The sequence below is a fragment of the Cavia porcellus genome, unplaced genomic scaffold, assembly GCF_034190915.1.
Source record: "Cavia porcellus strain 051 isolate PalLab524CR breed Dunkin Hartley unplaced genomic scaffold, mCavPor4.1 scaffold_13, whole genome shotgun sequence".
Taxonomy (NCBI): domain Eukaryota; kingdom Metazoa; phylum Chordata; class Mammalia; order Rodentia; family Caviidae; genus Cavia; species Cavia porcellus.
This window is the reverse complement of record NW_026947496.1, coordinates 36,737,945-36,756,992: the sequence shown is the minus strand read 5'-3', so window position 1 is coordinate 36,756,992 and position 19,048 is coordinate 36,737,945. Positions and strand designations below refer to the sequence as shown.

Here is a 19,048-nt window from a genome sequence, read left to right as displayed (position 1 = left end):
TGGAAGAAGGACAGCCTTTTTAATAAATAATGTTGGAAAAATTGACTTTCCACATGCCAAAGACTGAAAGCAAACCCATGCCTGTCACCATGCACTAAACTAAAGTAAAAATGGATCACAAATCTAATTATTAAAATAGAAGCACTAACTCTTCTGGAAGACGAGGTAGGTACAAATCTTGGAGACACAGGGTACATGCAAAGAATTCCTGAACAAAATGCAAACCACACAGGAAATACTATGGAATCTTATATTATTAAAAAGTTTTTTGCACTTCAAAAGAAATCACCAACAAAGTGAAAAGAAAACTCACAGAATGGGAAAGAATTTTAGCCAGCAATCCATCAAAGGACTTATATCCAGAACATATAAAGAATTGAAAAACATCAAGCCCCCAAATTCAAAGACTGTCTCCAAAAATGGGCTTCTTAGATGAACACACAGTCCTCAGATGAAGATATACAAACAGCAAATAAATACATGAAGAAACATCACTGGTCATTTGAGAAATGCATTGAGATTTCATCTCACTCTGGAAAGAATGGCTGACATCAAGAAATCAACAGATAACAAATGTTGGTGGGGGTTTGGGGAAAAAGGAACACTGCTCCACTGTTGGTGGGAGTGTAGGCTGTTGTAACCACTATGGAAATCAGTATGGAGATTCTTCAAAAAGTTAGGATTGGAAGTTCTATTCAACTCAGCTATTCACCTCCTGGGTCTTTTCCCAGAAAAACTGAAAAGATCATGTCACAGCAATAAATGTACACCCATGCTTATAGCAACACAATCTGTAATAAAAAATCTTGGAAACAACGAAAATGCCCATCAACTGCAGAATGGATGAAAAAGATGTGGTGTTTTTATTCAATGGAATATTGCTCAGCTATAAAAAGGATGATCTTGAGGCTTTTATAGGGAAATGGAGGTAACTTGAGACTATCATAAGTGAAATAAATCAGATTTACATTTGTAAATATCACATTGTCTCTCTAGTTAAAAAAAACTGAAGGAGTAGTAAGATTCAAAATGTATAATAGATATTGTAATAATGAAAGAGAAAGTAAGTGCTATAAAGGATATAACTGTGTGTATGTTTAAGTGTATAAGATAGAAAACCATACTATCCAGTTTGTGTTGATTTACAGAGCAGAATAGTTTGTACTACCATTGTATGATTGTCCACTTTTTATGCTTTGATTCTGTAACTTGAACAACTAAGATTGAACATTCCTAAAATGACAATATGTAATTTATCAAATAGTGATTTCTTAGTGTTTTTTGAAATTCTGTAATATTTCTACCCTTTTATGTTTTGCTTTTTTTTTCTCTAAAAAATTGAAATGTGTTATGTACATGTGCAGCTCTATAAAGAATGCAATCATTACATACTGCAACCATGTACAAATAGAAAAATAAAATCTGAAAAATATTCTAGAAGAAAACACAAAGGAGCAAAAGTCACAACCAGGATTGGAAGCAGAGATAATAACTTAGCAGTTTTGCCTCAAGACGATATTCCTATCGTCTTGTGAAGAAAAACAAAATATCTCAAAAACTATATCAAGTCATAAACACAAACACATTAAAGCAACATGTCAGTTTAACAACAATGCCACACTATTCCAAATGTCCTCTCTTTAGTATTTCTGAGGGCATACACGCTAACCCACCTGCACTCTCAGGAGGTAGTCCACAGTAGAGATGATAATGTTGACGGTCGTGTTATTGCCAGTCTGGGTTCTCAGATAATTTTGAAAATCTATGTAAGATCAAAAGATGTTATTGATGCTCACTCAAAAGTTTGAAATAAATAGACTTTCTCGAATAACTCTGAAAGTATATGATGATATCTAACAGCACAATCATTGTCCTAATGGTGGTGTTTAATCATGATCATTTTAATATGAAATAATTGGTATTTTCCATGAAAAAGGAACAATTACTCCATTCACAGGTACTTCATATGATATCAATGCTTGGTGTTGCTTTCATTTTTCAGTACTGGAGTTTGGACTGGGGATGCTGAGCTATATCCTCAGCCCTTTCTATTTTGTTACAGGCTCTCACTACATTGCCCAGACTGGCCTCAAACTTGGAATCTTGCCACAGGCTCCCAAGTAACTGAGACTACAGGTCAGGGACTGTCTAAGGTATTGCTAATGCTTATTTCTTTATTTATAGTTCTCGAGCTGTATATGTGTGTAATAGATGAAAAGAGTTTCCAACTTTAAGGATACAGGAATAAATTATTCAGCAATCATTTGATCTATGCAAAATTCTGGGAAAATAAAGATATAATTCCTGCCTCCAGGGCTCCACAACCCAGCATATAGGCAGATGTAAAAACAATGAATGAAAATACATTAAGTAATATAATGAAGTATGCTTCCAAGGTAATGAGAAGTGGTCCAAAAGAAAGAAACTTCAACATTACTCTAAGGATTTCTATGTCTTTTCTACCTCTCACCTGTCTTCTCTAATGTAAGAATCAAGTGAAGCAGCTATGCGCAAGTTTTGGAAGCAGTAAAATCACTTGTAAAATGGCCCATAGTAGACTGTGAGCACTAAGAATGATGTTGAAGGACTATTTCCTGATTCAAGAACTAAAGCATAATTAAAACTAGAGACTCCCTCAGCCACTGGCTGCAAACATTCATTCCTTGGTGCTGGCAGCCAGGCCAGGGGCTCACCAACCTGAGTTGTGACCCTCACAGAGTAGCTGCAGGAATCGGAAGAGGTCACAGGTGAACTCATCATCCTGCAGAACCTTCTCTCCTGTAGGAAGTACAGAGGGGTGAACATGACCAGCTGTCAGGTGCCTCCCATTTACCCCCACCTCCACCACTTGCAAGTTCATCTAGCATGTAGCATCGTTCTGAACTCATAGCAGTCACAAGTCATAACCACTTTTCTATCTGAAGCTCCTAAGATCATGCGCTTGGCAGATAGATGTACTTTTTCTTTGTAAGAAAAGAACATTTGAATCTTAAAACTCAGATTTCTCTCTGTTAAAAACAGCAGCATGGGTTTGGCAACATTTTACAAATGACCTGGAGGTTTAAACATTTTTTTCCCTCTTGTTTTTGAGAAAGATGTGTATGGAAATGATCTCTGCATCTTTTATAAATGTTAAATTTGCTTTCTTCCCAGGGGATAAACCAATGACTCAATGTAGATACTTTAATGTATCATAAAAGAATGTCAAGGGATGATTTTATGGAAGAATAATTAAAGGATTCTCATGAAGTAGTAGGACCCTTAAAAATATTTATGAACTTATTTTAATTAACTGCTTATATATAAAATAGAAACATGACTTCTGGAACATTACTTCCAGAGGTGGGGTTGGGGGCTAACAGGCAGACTTCTTTCTGTAATATCAAACCTTTGATGGCTCTGCTGTGAGATCTAAACTTAAAAAAAAAAAAAAGGAAGGGCATTCTATTGTCAGAGAAGCCACCCTGCTCACCAAAAACTAAAAATATTTGAAGGGCAGAGATGAAGTCAGCAAAAGCATTGGGTTATTCTCCTACATTCCAACTTCATTGCGTCTTGACCATAATTTACTTTGAAAGCAAAAATGCAAAAAAATAAACAAGCACAAAACAGTACCACACAAATGAAAGTTGATTTTTTTAGAAAAGTATCAGTGAAAATAAAATTTCAATGTTATGAGTGCCTGCTCTAGAATTTAAATGTTTAAAAAGCAAAATAACCAAAAAGATGTTGGTTAGCCAGTGAATGAATATGCATATTTTTTTTTTATTTTTATTTTTTTACAAGAAAATAACTTTTCACAGACTGGAAATACTTTGGGCTAAGAAAAAAAACTATGCAATGATCATGTGTTTACTTTAACTAAAATGATGGATGATCATAATGACAGAGAGCTGATGGACTTACCAGTCCGCAGTCTGTGACTTTCAAAGTGAGAGGCTTCATATAATGGTAGGGTTAGGAAGCAAAACCATTTTGATAACTAATATAAACATTAAAAAAAGTATATAAAATCACTGTACTCATATCCCTCTTAGCCCACAAGATATACTATTTGGTGATCAAGCTACCATCACCAAGTATACAAATCAGATGTTGTGGCTCAAGTTCAAGGGTGAAACACACATTATTTTGCATCTCCATAGATGGCTGATAAGTCCATTCCTCAGTGTTTAAGTTCATGATGGGGTAAGAAAGGGAGAAAAGTTTAGGCTGATAATTACATTAAACTCTTCATGGATGGTACTTAGTATCATTTTCATGAGCTATTTGTATCAGAAATCTCTTAAAATGATACTTAAATCAAAATATTATGTTAGTTATATTGTTTTATTGATTGCTTTACTCTGTGAGCTCATCCACAATATTTTTCCAGAAAATTGAATTTATAAAACATGTACATACTTTCAGTGGTTATATATATCCAATGTGAAATAACCTTTGTAGAAAGTATTTAGAAAAGTTAACACTGAGATAAATGCATAGTCTAACTATGTGCCTAACGATGCTCTTCATAATGCAAAATGAGTTTTAATAGAAGGTTTTATTTATTATGGACATGCACAGTATTTTCTTAAATGTAAACTGAAACAAACAAGGAACTCACTTTCATAGACACAGCGCACACAACAGAACAATAGGGAGGGGAAGGTGAAGGAAGGGGATAGATCCAGCTTTTGTTTACTATCAAGTGATAGCAGGTGTGCTTAATGAACATGTTACTACCAGATTAAAATGCTGCCATTGCCCATGCTGCAAGGAAGTGGTCCAGTAACAGAGATGGAGGATGGCTTTATGTCTGCAGAAGGTACAGGAGCAACAGTCTACTCTATGAAGTATGCAAAAGAAATTCCACTAGAAGATGGAAACTAAGATTAATAACAAATAACACAATGGAGTACATGTAGTTGAAAGTGCTCTTACATTTAAAAAATATTATTTGTAATGGTTTCATGAGATCCAGTGTAAATACTATATAGGGCATGTCTTGGATTTTCTTCTTCCAAGTTGCTGACATATCTAACAACAGAAGACAATACTGTAGCTTAGGATGAGTACATTCTTCGAGCTTTGGTTTTCTCTTCTATAAATGAGGATAGTATCTACCTTTAACTGACTTTTCAAAATTTGTAGAATTGTGAAAAGGCTAGCATATTAGGAGCAGTGGTGATAACACTAAAAAAGACAGCCAATATGCCTAGTTTATGAATATAATTATCTCACTGTATTTATTAAGTGCATTTATATTTCCTGAACGCCATCTTAGTTTTAAGGGACCAAAATATTCACAAATTAAAAATTTCCACTTGGAAATAATGGTTGATAGCTATTATTTAACTGACAATGAATAGTAATTCCTTTAGAGATTTAATAAAGTCAACATACTTTTAAAGGCCACTTTTGTACTCACAATTGGTTTGTCTAGTTAGTGGAAAAGTATGCAAGTGTTTGCTTAAATTCAATAGCATGTTTGAGTGTGTTGGTGTGTGCTTGTGTGTGTGTGTGCACACATTCAGTGTTTACTTAAGACACAGTTTAGTTTTCATCCTATTCTCCAGACAAAGCTCCTTTTAATTGCTCATGATTACTATTAGGTATTAATTATCAATACTTACTAATAAAAATTTAATGGCATAAATAATAATACCTGGCATACACATTTTAAAATGATAAGTATTCAAAAAGTCTAATTAAAGTTCCCATTGTTGTGAGCTCTTGTCATGTCAGTGTCTCTAACAATGACAGTTAAAAGAATGAGTGCATAAAATATAAGACGGGTCATATCAAAGGTCAACATATAACTTAGTGTTAAATGTAACTCAAAATGCCCCACTGTTGTGGAGGAAATCATTCTGATTACTGATCTTTAAAGGACCTAAGTTATCTATTTTGAACAATGGAAAAACTAAAGAATGCTAAAAATATTTTTAAAAAGCATAAAAGTAGGTAATTTATTCCATGGTGGATAGTTTATCACTATTTAGATGGCTTAACTGTACTATAATTTAACAAAAATAAATTTTTAAAAATGGACTCAAGGTTCTTATGGACTATAATGAGCTTCTGTGCTATATATATCATCATTTATTTGGGGTTTATAATAATCCTATAAATTAGGTAAATGTAATCCAATTTTGTGGTTCAGTAAACAAATTAAGTAACTCATCTAATGACATACAGCTCTTCATTGGGGAAGGATTTGATTCCAGTGAACTTCATTAAGTGTTCACTGAGCATCTCTTCTATTCCTGCAGCTTATGAGGTGAACAGTCTCTAACCTACAGATGTGCACAGACCAATAGAAGGAAAGGCAATAAAGAGATAATTTGCTTCAGTATCGTGTGGTCATTCTAATTCTGGTATATCATAGATTTTAAACTTTGTAAAATACTTGACCAAGAATCACTGTATATTCTTTAAATTGTGAACTCATACTTGTTTACATTAATTTTAGAAAGCAAGGAAAATCATTTCTAAATATAGCACATTATGGAAGTCAGTTCACTTCTCTGAGCCTTGGTTTCATCATTTTGCTAAGGTAATTAAAAAGCTGTGACTTCATAGACTGTTGATAGAATCACATTAGTTTAAATAAGTAGATGGCTCTGAAATCTGCAAAGCATAAAAGAAGTAAGTGAGTTCTGGGAAGATGGCAGAACAGCAAGCAGCAGAGTAAACAGCCTCTCTGAGAGAAACAGTCCAGATGCTGGAATATAGCATGGTGGGGAAGACAAGAAGGAAGGAAGTGAGTCTCCTTGACACGGGAAGAACTACCATGAGAATTGAAGCCCACAGAGATAGACAAAAAGAAAAACTCAAAGAAGAAGGTGGTAGTTGGGGGTGCTTTCCCCTGGAGCCAGATCCACTGTGTGAGAAGAGCTGTTGAAACCCAGGGACACATGGCCACAGTGAAGGTGGTATCTGGCAGGCCCAAAGACCTCTGCAAAGAGACGCAGTGGCGGAGGGGAACAGCAGACTGGAGAACTGCACTGGCTGGCAGTGAATGTACAGGACTCAGTTCTCCCACAGGAGAGAGCAATTGGCTGGGAGCCATTTTGGAGAAGGGCAGGATAAGCCTGGAACCAGAAATGCAACCAGCTTCCTTCAGGCACTCCTAGCTTGGAGCAGACTGGTGGAAATTGCTTGGACTAAGTCCCGCCACTGTGGGCATTCCAACAGCCATCTCTGAGGTTTCCCTAAAGCTATCCCTAACCAGCTCTGCTCCCTGCACTCTATATAGTGGGGGCTCCCTGCTATTAACCAGCTGGGAAAGAGATGGCAGCTTGCCCAGCCCCTGCTTGCATTCCACCAGCCACTGGTGAACCAAAGCAGGCTGGGAAAAGCCACAGAGAGCCCTAAATCAGCGAGCCTAATGGTCGCCATTAAATACCCAACTGGCGAGAAAAATCAAACAGTCTCACTTTAGAGAAATTGTAGCCAACATAGGAAGTGCCAGGAACTCCACTACCCACTTTTCCAGAAGAAACCAGGAGCATAATAATAAGAAGAAGCAAAAGGCAGTCTCTGGCCTCCAACCCAAGCAGTTCTGGCCCAGAAGATGTAAACACAGAAGAGATCAGGAGTTGCACACCTGAAGTTTCTGCAGTAATGATAACTGAATAAAGAAACAACTTCATCAGGTTATAAAATAAATTAGAACAGAAATACTATCTCAAGTAAAAGAAGAAATGAGAAACATAATGAAAGAATTGCAAAACATCTCTAAAGAAGATATAAATGTAAGAATAGAGGTCCATAAGAAAATGAGGGAAACCTTGAATGAAAAATATAAAAAAGACTTAGAATACATGAAACAGATACAAAGAGATATCCAAGAAATTAAAAATTCCATTGAAAGCTGGCAAAACTGCTTGAAAGAAACTATAGACTTTCAAACCTTGAAGACAGGCTTGCAGCTTGTGATTGTGAAAGAAAAGATCTCTTAAAAAATAATAAGGAGCCAGGAAGAAACAATTCAAAGGCTACAAGATGACATGAAGAAGCATAGTTTAAGAATAATAAATGTGAGTGAAAAAGCAAGGCTCAACACAAATTAAATACAAAGGCTATTTACAGAAATAATTACAGAAAACTTCCCAAGCATAGGAAAAGGAAATGATATTCAGATAAGTGAGGCATACAGAATTCCAGCCAGCTATAACCAAAACAAATCTGCACCCAGACACATAATAATCAAGATCCCAGAAATTCAACACAAGAACAGAATATTAAAAGCTGTCAGAGAAAAGAAACAGATCACCCATAAAGGAAAAATCAGAATCACAACAGACTTCTCGACACAAACTATCAAGTCAAGAAGAGCTTCCAAATCCTGAAAGAAAATAACCTCCAACCCAGACTGATGTACTCTGAAAAACTGTCTTTCAAAATTAATGGAGAAAAAAGATACTTCCATGACAAATAACAACTGAAGGATTTCATGACCACCAAACCTATAAAAAATATTGAAGGACATTCTAGAGAAAGAAAAAATGACCATGGTTTCAGGAACAGTGGCAGAGGGGCTCACTGAGTGGGACAGACAATGGAATGAAAGGGAAAAGTAGGCAACAACAGCAGGAAAATAGTATGCCAGAGATGAGGCAGAGAATATTGGCCATAATCCAAAGACAAAAAAATAATAATAATAATCATTAATGTAGATGGCCTCAATTCACCAATAAAAAGAAACACAGGCAGAGTAGATCACGAAATCTTTGCCTTTAGTGTTAGTATAGTCTAACAGATGCATTCTTCTAACAGTGGGTGATAGGACATTAACTCCAGGTGTGTTATTTAACCCATATATAATATCATTTAAGAGATATTAATCACTTAACTAATATTAAGTGATATTAAATATCACTTATTTAAGGACTCTCCATGGCCCCAGGGAAATATAAAGTTCCTGGCAGAACAAAGAAAGTCCCTTCTGGTCTTTCACCAACTATCTTTCTACACTGATCGCCTCCTTTCAACTCCATCAGGTTAGTCACTGTTCTCTGTCACATTTTTTATCCTGAACTCTTGTAATTGCAATTCCTCCCAGTGGAAATTTTTTGGTTTCCTTACCTACCAGAGAGATGCACACCTACTTCAAGTCAAAAGTTATCTCTACTGCACTGTGCCAGGCACACTTCTGGCAACTAAATGCTTCCACACATTTAGCTGTATAAGTACATGAGCATTAGAGAACTTGCCCACATAGAGCATTGTTCTGATGTTAGGTGTTTGTGACTCTGCCTACAAACTACTAAGCTCCAAAGTCATTACCAATGCCAAGGACACAATCTAACCCATAATAGTTACTCAAAGTTAAATGAGTGCTTCAAAGTTTAAAATTACATAAAAACATTTAGAAAACCTATTTGGTCCTCATGGCCAATATCATGGACTTTCCTTAAAGACTTTTTCCCACAGAATGGCAGAATAAAGTGAGCAGACTACTAGACTGCACTTGTGAAAGTATGCTCAAAAACCTTCAGGGAGAGAAAGCCAATCAATAACAAACCAATAAAACCTGCACCAACAAGTTAGGGTGGCCAATATTCAAGGATTAATTAATTAAAACTTAATCTTTGTTCCTTCATATAGATTTGATGATTTTGATATTACAGATATGTCAATAAGAATATTGATATAACGAGATATAAATGAGACTTTGGAGAATGTTGATTTGTAGTTAATGTTTTAGATAAGACTTTAAAAATCAAATCAATTTATGGATTCAGATCAATTTTAAGATTTTATTTTGCTCACGAAGTTTAGGACCATTATTAAGTGATCCAAAACAAAATGTGGTATCATCTGCTATATTTCCAAGAGTTTTCGAAGAAGGAAAATTGCACTTTCAAGTTCATAATGATCTGGTAATGAGGTTAACTAAATGGTTCTAATTAACAAAATTAAAAACCCAAAAATGGAATGGAATTTTAAATATTCATATTGGCCTTTGAACTTCATTATATCATTTTTAAAAGCCTTATATGAATATTAAACTATACAGAGAGGACAACATTGAGCACATCACAAATCCACCAAACACATTTGCTGAAGAAATATTTTTAACAAGTGGAGATCCCAACTTTTGTTGAAATGGGGGAAAATATATTGAGGAGGGATAGAGGTACAGGCCAAACTTACATGATAATAACAGCAGTAGAAAAAAAGAATATAAATCATTAGTCTGAAATCTTTATATACATACCTTAAGGAAACACAAATACATACTTCCTAATGGCATCTTGATACCAGATTATAAAAAGCACTTTTAATCATGAAAAGTTCAAAAGTAATTTTGAAATTTCAATAAGTGCAATGACAGCAACAGATTGGTGTTTTGGAATGATGCAAAGAACAGTAACTCAAAGGGCAAAAAGTACTATCTACAATGCTGGGCAGGAAACAAGGCCCTAAAGAATATGAAAAAATGGAGGGAAAGCAATCGGGGTCTGGGACTCAGCAAACCCAACAGTGGGAGGCAGGATATGTGTGTGCATGTATCCATCTTGCCCTGCCACTCAGCCGTGCAATACTGGAAAGCCAAGTGACCTCAATCTCCTTATCTACAAAATCCAGGGCATAGCTACCTCATTTGGTGTCACAAAATGGGTGTCACAAAATTCTTGCACTTAAGTTTACACATTTTCCATGTAGTGGACTATGTAGGTTATTGTCATATTATCCTCATCAGAAAGAGAATTAGCCTAATAAAGATAGATGGAAACTGAGATTTAACAGATCATTTTTTTCAGTGCTAAGCCTATGTTCTAAGCCTGTGAAGCAATTATACATATCAATAATAGTCTTCATTCTTTTCCACATCTTCCATGAAGGGATTACCAATTTCTTTATCCTGTGAGGATATGAGCTTTTCATAAGTTTTATAAAATTTTAATCAAAAGAATGACCTCATAACAGGAAATTTTAAAATATGCCTAAAGTGTGTTAGTATAGGTGTTTTTAAAGCAATGTGAGAAACAGCATAATATTAAGAGCTAGTAAGTTATTTTCTATGTTCACCTAATAAGTCCCCTGATTAAGGTGACTGCCAATATTCAGAAAGCACAATTTTATCTTGAAGACCTTGTTGATGTATTAGGCTGTATGCAAAAATTTCATCCCCTATTATTACTGACTAGTATATGTTTAAGATAGTTGAAAAATATTAATGTCATTTTTGTTGCAATGTTAAAGAGTGAATAGCTGCTGCTTTCTAATTATTGTTTTAATCTATTTTCAAGAATGAAAATTAGCTTCTATGTCAAAGGATTTTTAACCTGTGATATTTTCAAAAGAATAGAGAAAAACCTTGTGAACCTCCCAATACTTGGAAGGTAGTAGAAAGAGCACACTCAGCTGATGACAAGTCACTTTGGATCTGTCACTGATTGCCATGCACCCTCAGTGCAGCCATAAAGCCACGTAAAGACAGAGACATCACAAGAGGACAAGTACATACATTCTAGGCTTCCTTCATTCACACAACAGTTGCAAACACTGGGACCACCAGGAACTTTTGTAAATCAAAGAAACGCAACCCAAAACCCCACAAATTTAATTTAAATACTTGTGGCCCCTTTGTGTCTGATACATTATTTAACTGTACATCTTCATAGAAGAAAAGAAAAGGGAAAAGCTAGGTATATGAATTTTAAAAATAACAGGATGCATAATGATAGAAATGAAGACATCTACTTATTAAGACAGACTACAAAAGGAAAAATAATGCACAAAAACTACCACTACCAAGTCTGTACACAAAGCTAACCACAAATAAAAGAGCAAATAAACAAAAGGCAGTTCATTTTTAATAATTACCACGCTCATGAGTGATGACTGAGAAGGGAGGGTAGTACATTTACAGCATTTATAGTAGTCGAAAGAAAAGGAAATGGGGAAAAAGAAAGAAGTTGAGAGTTTGTTTTTGTTTTGCTACTTGTAATGAAATAAAATACAAAATGTGTCAAGCATTTTGGGCAATTATTTTTATGTGTGTTGAAAAAGAATACACAAATTAAAGCAACAACATCCTTTTGAGAGATGCAAATAATTCTTTCATTGGAATGGTCATTCTCAAAAACAACAGTTCTGATTTTGGAGTCAAAAATCATTATTCTTTTATATATCTGGGCCAACAACTGCTAGGAGATTGGCTATTATTTCTTTGTGGGAACTAATATTAACAATGACTGAGAACCATTAATGGGAATTTGTTCAGATACCCTAGAACGCAACGTAATAACCACAAGGAAAAATGAAATAGATTTCTAGTTCTAAGACAAGGAAGTTAGAATCTAGGCAGAGAACTCATTCGTTCTTAGGTATTTGACAGCTAGAAAACTAAAAGATTCTAGGAGAGGGTAGAGACAAGTGGGTGACTTCTCCTGAGGTTTATTGTGGCGTTAGGCTCTCCAGACAGAGTCTTCAGGCAAAATAATCTAAGTAAATTCAAAGTGGTGCTGGTGATTTTTCGTGAAGGTTGCTAACTTGCTTAAGTAACCGTATGATCTGTATTTGATGACTGGACCTACATATTCAAATGTCACCCAGAGGCCACATACAATGTCAAAAGATGCCATGTACAATGGGCAGGGTTAGAGTATGTATAAGTGAAATGCTTTAAAATACAGTAAAGAATAAGTGGCCCTTTTATTTTTTGTGAGAATAACAATACATAGATAAAAGATTATTTAATTCTAGAATTTTTCAGAATAGCAGCAAAGACTAAGAGAGAAAATTAATTTTTTGAAATCAGTTTAGTCCAATAAAGGACTCAAACTACTACACTGATTGACAAGATAACAAGTCCAAACCAGACCAAATCAACAAAAACAAACACATAGGCTTCACTAAAACTAATTTAAAAATCATACATAAAAGAGTAAAACCAATTACAACAAAAATATTGAAGATTAATTTTTCCTCATAAATATTCCTAAAGTGAATGAGGTACATTATTTCTGTTTTAAATGTAATATATGCTAAACTTTTTAGTTTATACCCACATCTGTTTCCAGAAAGAAAAATTCTAAAACAGTGCAAAGCATTACTTTTGCACAAGTGTTAATAATGGATTCCAAATTATTTAAAAAATATTTCTTTCATAACACAGTCTGGACTTGCAAAAGACACTGGATATGTTAAGTGGGAAGGATACATGTGCAGAAAGGCAGGAGACAGAACTCATGGTGGGTTGAAGAATCTGGTTGCATTACTACCTCAGAACAGAAAAATCCGAGCCTGACAATTTGCAAAAGTAGTCAAAGAAAGTCAAACAGTCTTTACTTTGGTTCATGTTTGTGTTACGTGATTAAACATGTAATTCTCAAATAAGGGGTCTTTATGTCTTATTAGAATTTTTCTCTTTTTAAAAATCCAACTAGGGAAATGAGTGCTGAAAGTATGGCTGGGACAAAAAAAGAATCAGAAGTAGACCAAAATAGATTAGTTTTGGGGTGTGACCTGGATAATGGCCAGTTGTGAACTTTCAAATGAGTCTAAATTTGTCAGTTTTAAAACAACCCTATATTGCCCTGCTTGACAAGGTAACTGACAATGGACTTATTTCAGGGAAGAACGGGACAGAGGTCCTTTTAATGTAAGTAATTAATATATATACCTGATCCTTCCTCTGTCACCATCCCAAGTCCTTCAGCTTTGTTTTGCCGCTCAAATGCATTTAGGTCAAGAACACTGTAATAACAAGGAGAAAATGGTTTAGAGGACCAATAGGATGATTTCTTCATGCAGAAGAGTAAACGTCTAAATAACATGTGTCTGAAACTGTGAACAACATGTTGACACATAACTGTGTCCCAAGCCAAAGTTTTCTGATCACAACAGCTTCCTAATAGTAGATGATCCATTTTCTGAAATGATCCATGAGAAGGTCAAATGCAAAGTTCATAGGTTTTGTCTTGGAAAGAACACTCAGAAGTTAGCGCACAGGCAGAAATATAACTATAACAATCATGTTTATGAAGTTGAAATATCTTAGTACACCAAGCTTTGTGTCACGTTCCTTAGTCACATGCTTCTTGAACAATTTTACTGAAGAATAAAGAAATATGATGTCACAAATTAGTAGTTAAGGACCACTTAGTCGGAAAAAATGAGAAATGTCTTACAAGGTCCATAATGAAATTCAACAGAACTTTCTTTTTTTCTCTTTAAAACAATCATACATTATTCCTGTTTAGGTATGCAGAGTATGTATCTTAACTCTTCAAGGTCCTAATTGAGGCAGAGAAATGACTTATTTTTAGGACATTAACAATATTAAGTTAGTAATCATAACATTACTAATACTAAAAATAAGACAAGAAATAAGACACTGCCTGTTGTCCCATTTTAAAGTGTCATTCATCATCAAAATTCTTGGTTTGTGTAATTATTGTCCAATGTTGAGCAAATCCTTCAAAATCTACAGGTGAGGCGGGGCCTTACCTGCAGGACTGCATCAGGCCAGCCAGGCTCTGGAAGAAACCCACATCCTTTTTCTCCTTGAGGTAATCAAGCATTTTCTGTAGAAACAGAGAAGCCAACTACATGCATATTGAACACAAACCATTGATTTTTGTTAACGCACAAAAATATGCTCGCTTATTTTGGAGGAAAGCTAAAATAATAACCAGCACATACAAATACTATGAATGTCACCTCAATCATGAAAGAGTAACAAGCATGTGCAAGCAAGACTGCCTGCACATTTGTAGATGCAGCAATAAACAAACATGATGAATTAGGGAGTTGTTTCTGCACCAATACAAGAATCACAGATACTTGGGGGGAGCCATAGCAGGAATTCGTTTTCCTATCTCTCTGTACACGTGTAAGATGCAGATACTTGCACAAGTAACCAGAAGGCAAGCCCATGTGGCTGCTCTTCCCAGGTTTCCATGCAGGAATTGTGCCTCTAGATAGCATTACAAGCTGGGAGTTCTGAATTCCCTATTGCTGTGACAAGAATCTAGTCTTTGCTATGATGGTCTCTGAATCTAAAGCAAGGCAAGAACCAGTATTCTATGAAATTTTTGTCCCCTGTTCTTAAAGTGATGTCCAGCATCTATAACTGATATTTTAAGTAAAGCATAACATTAAAAAATGCTAAAGCAACACTTTAGGGTTTAGGGTTTTTCAGTTTTATGATGTTGCAACTATGATACGCATTCTGTACAAATCATGCTTTTGAGTTTTAGATCTAATTCCTTCATGGGCTGACAACACACATATGATATTCTCTCTTGATGCTTTGTGACAACAGTGAGCCACATGTCCATCAGTCACATCATCCAAATGGAAAACAGTCTACACTCTACTGTGTGGAGTGTTGCTAAGTTATGATATTCTATAGACGAGGTATTACAAATGCATTTTCACTTGACGAGTTTCAGTTATGAGCTATTAGACAAAACCACAATGCAAGTCTAGGAGCATACAAAATGACAGAGGTTTACTCAAAGGCTTTAAGGAAGTAAAGATTCTGCTTTTCTGCCAATTGTGTGTGTGTATGTGTGTGTGTGTGTGTGTGTGTGTGTGTGTGTGTGTGTGTGTGTGTGTATTTAATCGGGATTGAAGTCAAGGCCTTCACACGGAGCTACATTTCTAGCCTTTTTAAAATTTCAATTTTGAGTCACAGTCTCACTGTTTCAGGCTTGCATATAGCTTTCAATCCTCCTGCCTCAGATTCCAATTGTGCTGGAACTTCAAGTGTCAGATACCATGCTCAGCTTCTCCCACTCTTTATCAGATGAAAACAATCCTATTATGACTGCAGTTCTAAATAGGGCTCAACTAAGCAACCTAAAATATTATAGTAATATTTTTCAGAAATCAGAGTCAAATGTAATGTAAACTAAATAAATAAAGGATACACGCAGTATACAAACACATATATACCCACATGTAGAGTGTACACACTCATATATATATATGTAAAGAGAGAGAGACAGAGAGAAAAAGAGAGACAGGTAAAATATATAGACATTTGGGAGGGTGGTTATTTTTTAAGAAAAAAGTGACAGACACTAATAGTTGCTATTTTAAGACAAGTAATATAACCACTTACTATGAAAACAGAACAAGCTGCTCATCCTGCCAGTTTACATAAACTCAACCCCATAGTTTGATATAAGGATGATCAGAGGGTGGCTCATGCCTCAATTTAAAAGTCCATTTGTCATAGTAAAAGACCACATTTAGACTAATGTTTTCAAACCATTTTCTGTTTGGACTTCTAAGACTATCACACCATTACTTCATTTCTTTGCTTTTTATTTTTTGGTTATTTTGGTAAGTTAAAATAGAGATATTTTACATAAAGAAAAAATTTAGTTTTTTCTATTTGTTTGAAAGGTACATTATGTACATTTCTTAAAGACATTACCTGCTGTACTGTAGAATTCCCACCATTTAAAATAGCAATTCCAAGTTTCAAAGTAGCAGCTACCATTGGTCCAGTTTCACCTTTAAAATATTTTAAAAAAGCATTCATCAAATGTATACTTTAAAATTATTATTATCTATGACAATTCTGTGTAATTATGGAAGATAAACTGATTTAGTTAAACAGTAGTAATTTATATTTTTCATCAACAACCTAACTATATTCTGTAAAATATTTTTAAGAATTTATCTAAATAAAGACAGAAACATAGGAAGAAGCAACATTTTGAAATACTGAGACCTAAAATTATTAGGATTCAAAGTAACCATATTTATTAAAATAATACTGATATAAATACTGACTAATTAAAACTAAGGAAAATTTCTCTCCCGCACTGAACAATATTATATTTTCAATCATTACTTTTAATAGGTGTGTAGTTAGGCTTCATTAGGATGACTATTCCCAATTTTAAGTTATTCAGATAAAGACACTTTAAAATTCAACTAGTTATGTGTTATTTAGTATATTATGCTTTATTTTTACATTGCTCATCTCTACCTGGAAATAAAAATAATCTCTGATTTTAGGGAAAGTAACCCTTAACAACAGAGTGCACCAATATTATTTTTCTAATTCATCAAAATTAATACTAAAAATGTTTTCATAAAGAATATATTACTAATGCAGGAAAAATCATCTTGATGTGTCTGGATACAGAAATAGGCAGTGCACCTTAATTGGTTGAAAAAGATTCACTTAAAATGGCAAAACATTTAAATGAAGGGTCAGGAAACTGGCTTGAAGGGCAAATACAGCTTCCTACCTCTGAGTGTAAATAAAGCTTTATTGGAACACAATCGTTGTTTCCTATTTCTTCTGGATGTTTTTTACGTTCTGATGGTAGAACTAAAGATTTGCAAGAAAGTACAGGACCCAACAAATTAAAAGTAAACATTCTGTGGCCTTAAAGAGGAAGTTTTCAAACTCCTGATTTATATGGGTCAGTATGCTAAAGTTTAGCTAGAGCAAAGTTTCCAAAATTTAAAAAATAAACATTAAATAAGTTTTTCTAATGTAAGTGAAAACACTAACACTGGACTCTGTAAGTGATGACATTTGTGGCATTTGCTAAGTGTTACCTGAAACAACGGTGAGTCAGAAATTCAGGGATAATAGAATCACAGTGAACTGATATCAAAAAGCGCTCACCAAGCAAAGTGGGAATTATAAAAGGATGCTGCTCCAGGACAGGGAGAGCCTCACCTTTGCTGGCACTGATAGTCTGTAGCACCATCTCCGCAGCCCCTCGGTCATGCAGCCTGGCTTGCTGGTATAGAAGCTTTTGCTTTTCCATTTCTTTTTCCTGAACACAAATCCCAACCGTTTATGTTGTAGAGATCAATAAGCATAGCAGCTCTCAATATTTTTAGTCATCTCTTCATGTATGGGCTCTATGACAACATTATGGACCATTTCAACACCGACAATCTCATCAAACAGATAGTCACGTACTCAACTCTTGAGTTGTTTTTTTTCCTTTGTATTTTTCTTGATAGACTTTTGGCACAGGTTTATCAGGATGGATTTTTTTCTCAATTGAAATTAATCCAAAGCCTATATCAGTTTTGTACTTCATCATTGAAATGTGCACTTTCCGATTTGTACATTTGTGCATAAGTTGGTCATGATTTTGATAATCTCCTATGTCATGGCCATAACTTGATACTGCTCAGCAAGTTATCACTGAATCACAGAAAAACATGAACTGAGATGTCTTAGAGATTAAGCAAAATTGAAAACTGATATGGATAAAAAAGTAGGCTTCAACTGAATAGCAGACTCATGATACAGTTCTCCCCAGTCACCCCCCAAAGAATAAGAGAAGCCATGTGCCTTTATATTTTGTATTCTCTGGTGGTTATAAACAAGACTGCATGGGCCACTAAGAGCAATGGCTGGAGTTTGTTCTTTTCCACTTAAGCTACCACTGCAAACATAAAGAAGAAAAAATAAAAATAAAATATAAAGGCACAGCAAATTCAAGACTGGTATGACCATTCACTGGAATAATCCAGTTCGCTGGAGAATTGAGACGGAACTAAGCAGTATAAGTTGCAGAATGAAAGTTGCATAGAGCCCTATGATAGCGCGTCCATCAAATGGCGTGGTAGAGAAGCTTAGTCAATGGGACATGAAACGCTCAATTAGTATCATGTCCGTTAACACAACGGCCAAAACATATATGACCTAAGAGCAGTAAGAGCTGCAGCAGAGGTAGCCAGAGAGACAGCTTTGCTGCCGTAAACTTTCCATCCAAAGTACGGAAAATAGACACTGGAAGATGGAAGAGGTTTAAAAAATGAAGGCTTGCTAGTTACAGAATATGAAAAATAAAGTAAACTAAAAGGAGGGGGGAAATAAATGGGCTCAAACAAATGAAAAAAGAAACCTTTAAATCAAAAGCAACCAACACAGACATTTATGCTGTTACCAGAGAGTTCTCGCCGAGGCTGGCAAATTTGTTTCTTAAATCTTTGATAATATCGTGCTGCGAAAACAAAATTGATCAGGGTTTTTTTTTTTTCACACTATAGTTAGAGCTCCTGTGGTTAAATTTTATTTTTTCTTAAATTATGTGATAGGCCTAAATGGAAGCAG

At 35.0% G+C, this 19,048-nt stretch overlaps 1 protein-coding gene across 6 annotated transcripts in view; it reads right to left on the bottom strand.

Annotated features, from left to right (window-relative positions):
* Positions 1-19,048, bottom strand: part of Ryr2 (ryanodine receptor 2) — a 659,796-nt gene that overhangs the window by 55,529 nt on the left and 585,219 nt on the right. For all 6 annotated transcript variants that reach the window (XM_063260102.1, XM_063260104.1, XM_063260105.1 and 3 more), the window contains 6 exons: positions 17,654-17,753; positions 16,388-16,467; positions 14,449-14,525; positions 13,622-13,695; positions 2,698-2,778; positions 1,674-1,762 (listed from right to left, as the gene is read on the bottom strand). In XM_063260102.1, coding sequence (XP_063116172.1) covers positions 1,674-1,762; positions 2,698-2,778; positions 13,622-13,695; positions 14,449-14,525; positions 16,388-16,467; positions 17,654-17,753 — 501 coding nt within the window. The remainder of the gene's footprint in view (positions 1-1,673; positions 1,763-2,697; positions 2,779-13,621; positions 13,696-14,448; positions 14,526-16,387; positions 16,468-17,653; positions 17,754-19,048) is intronic.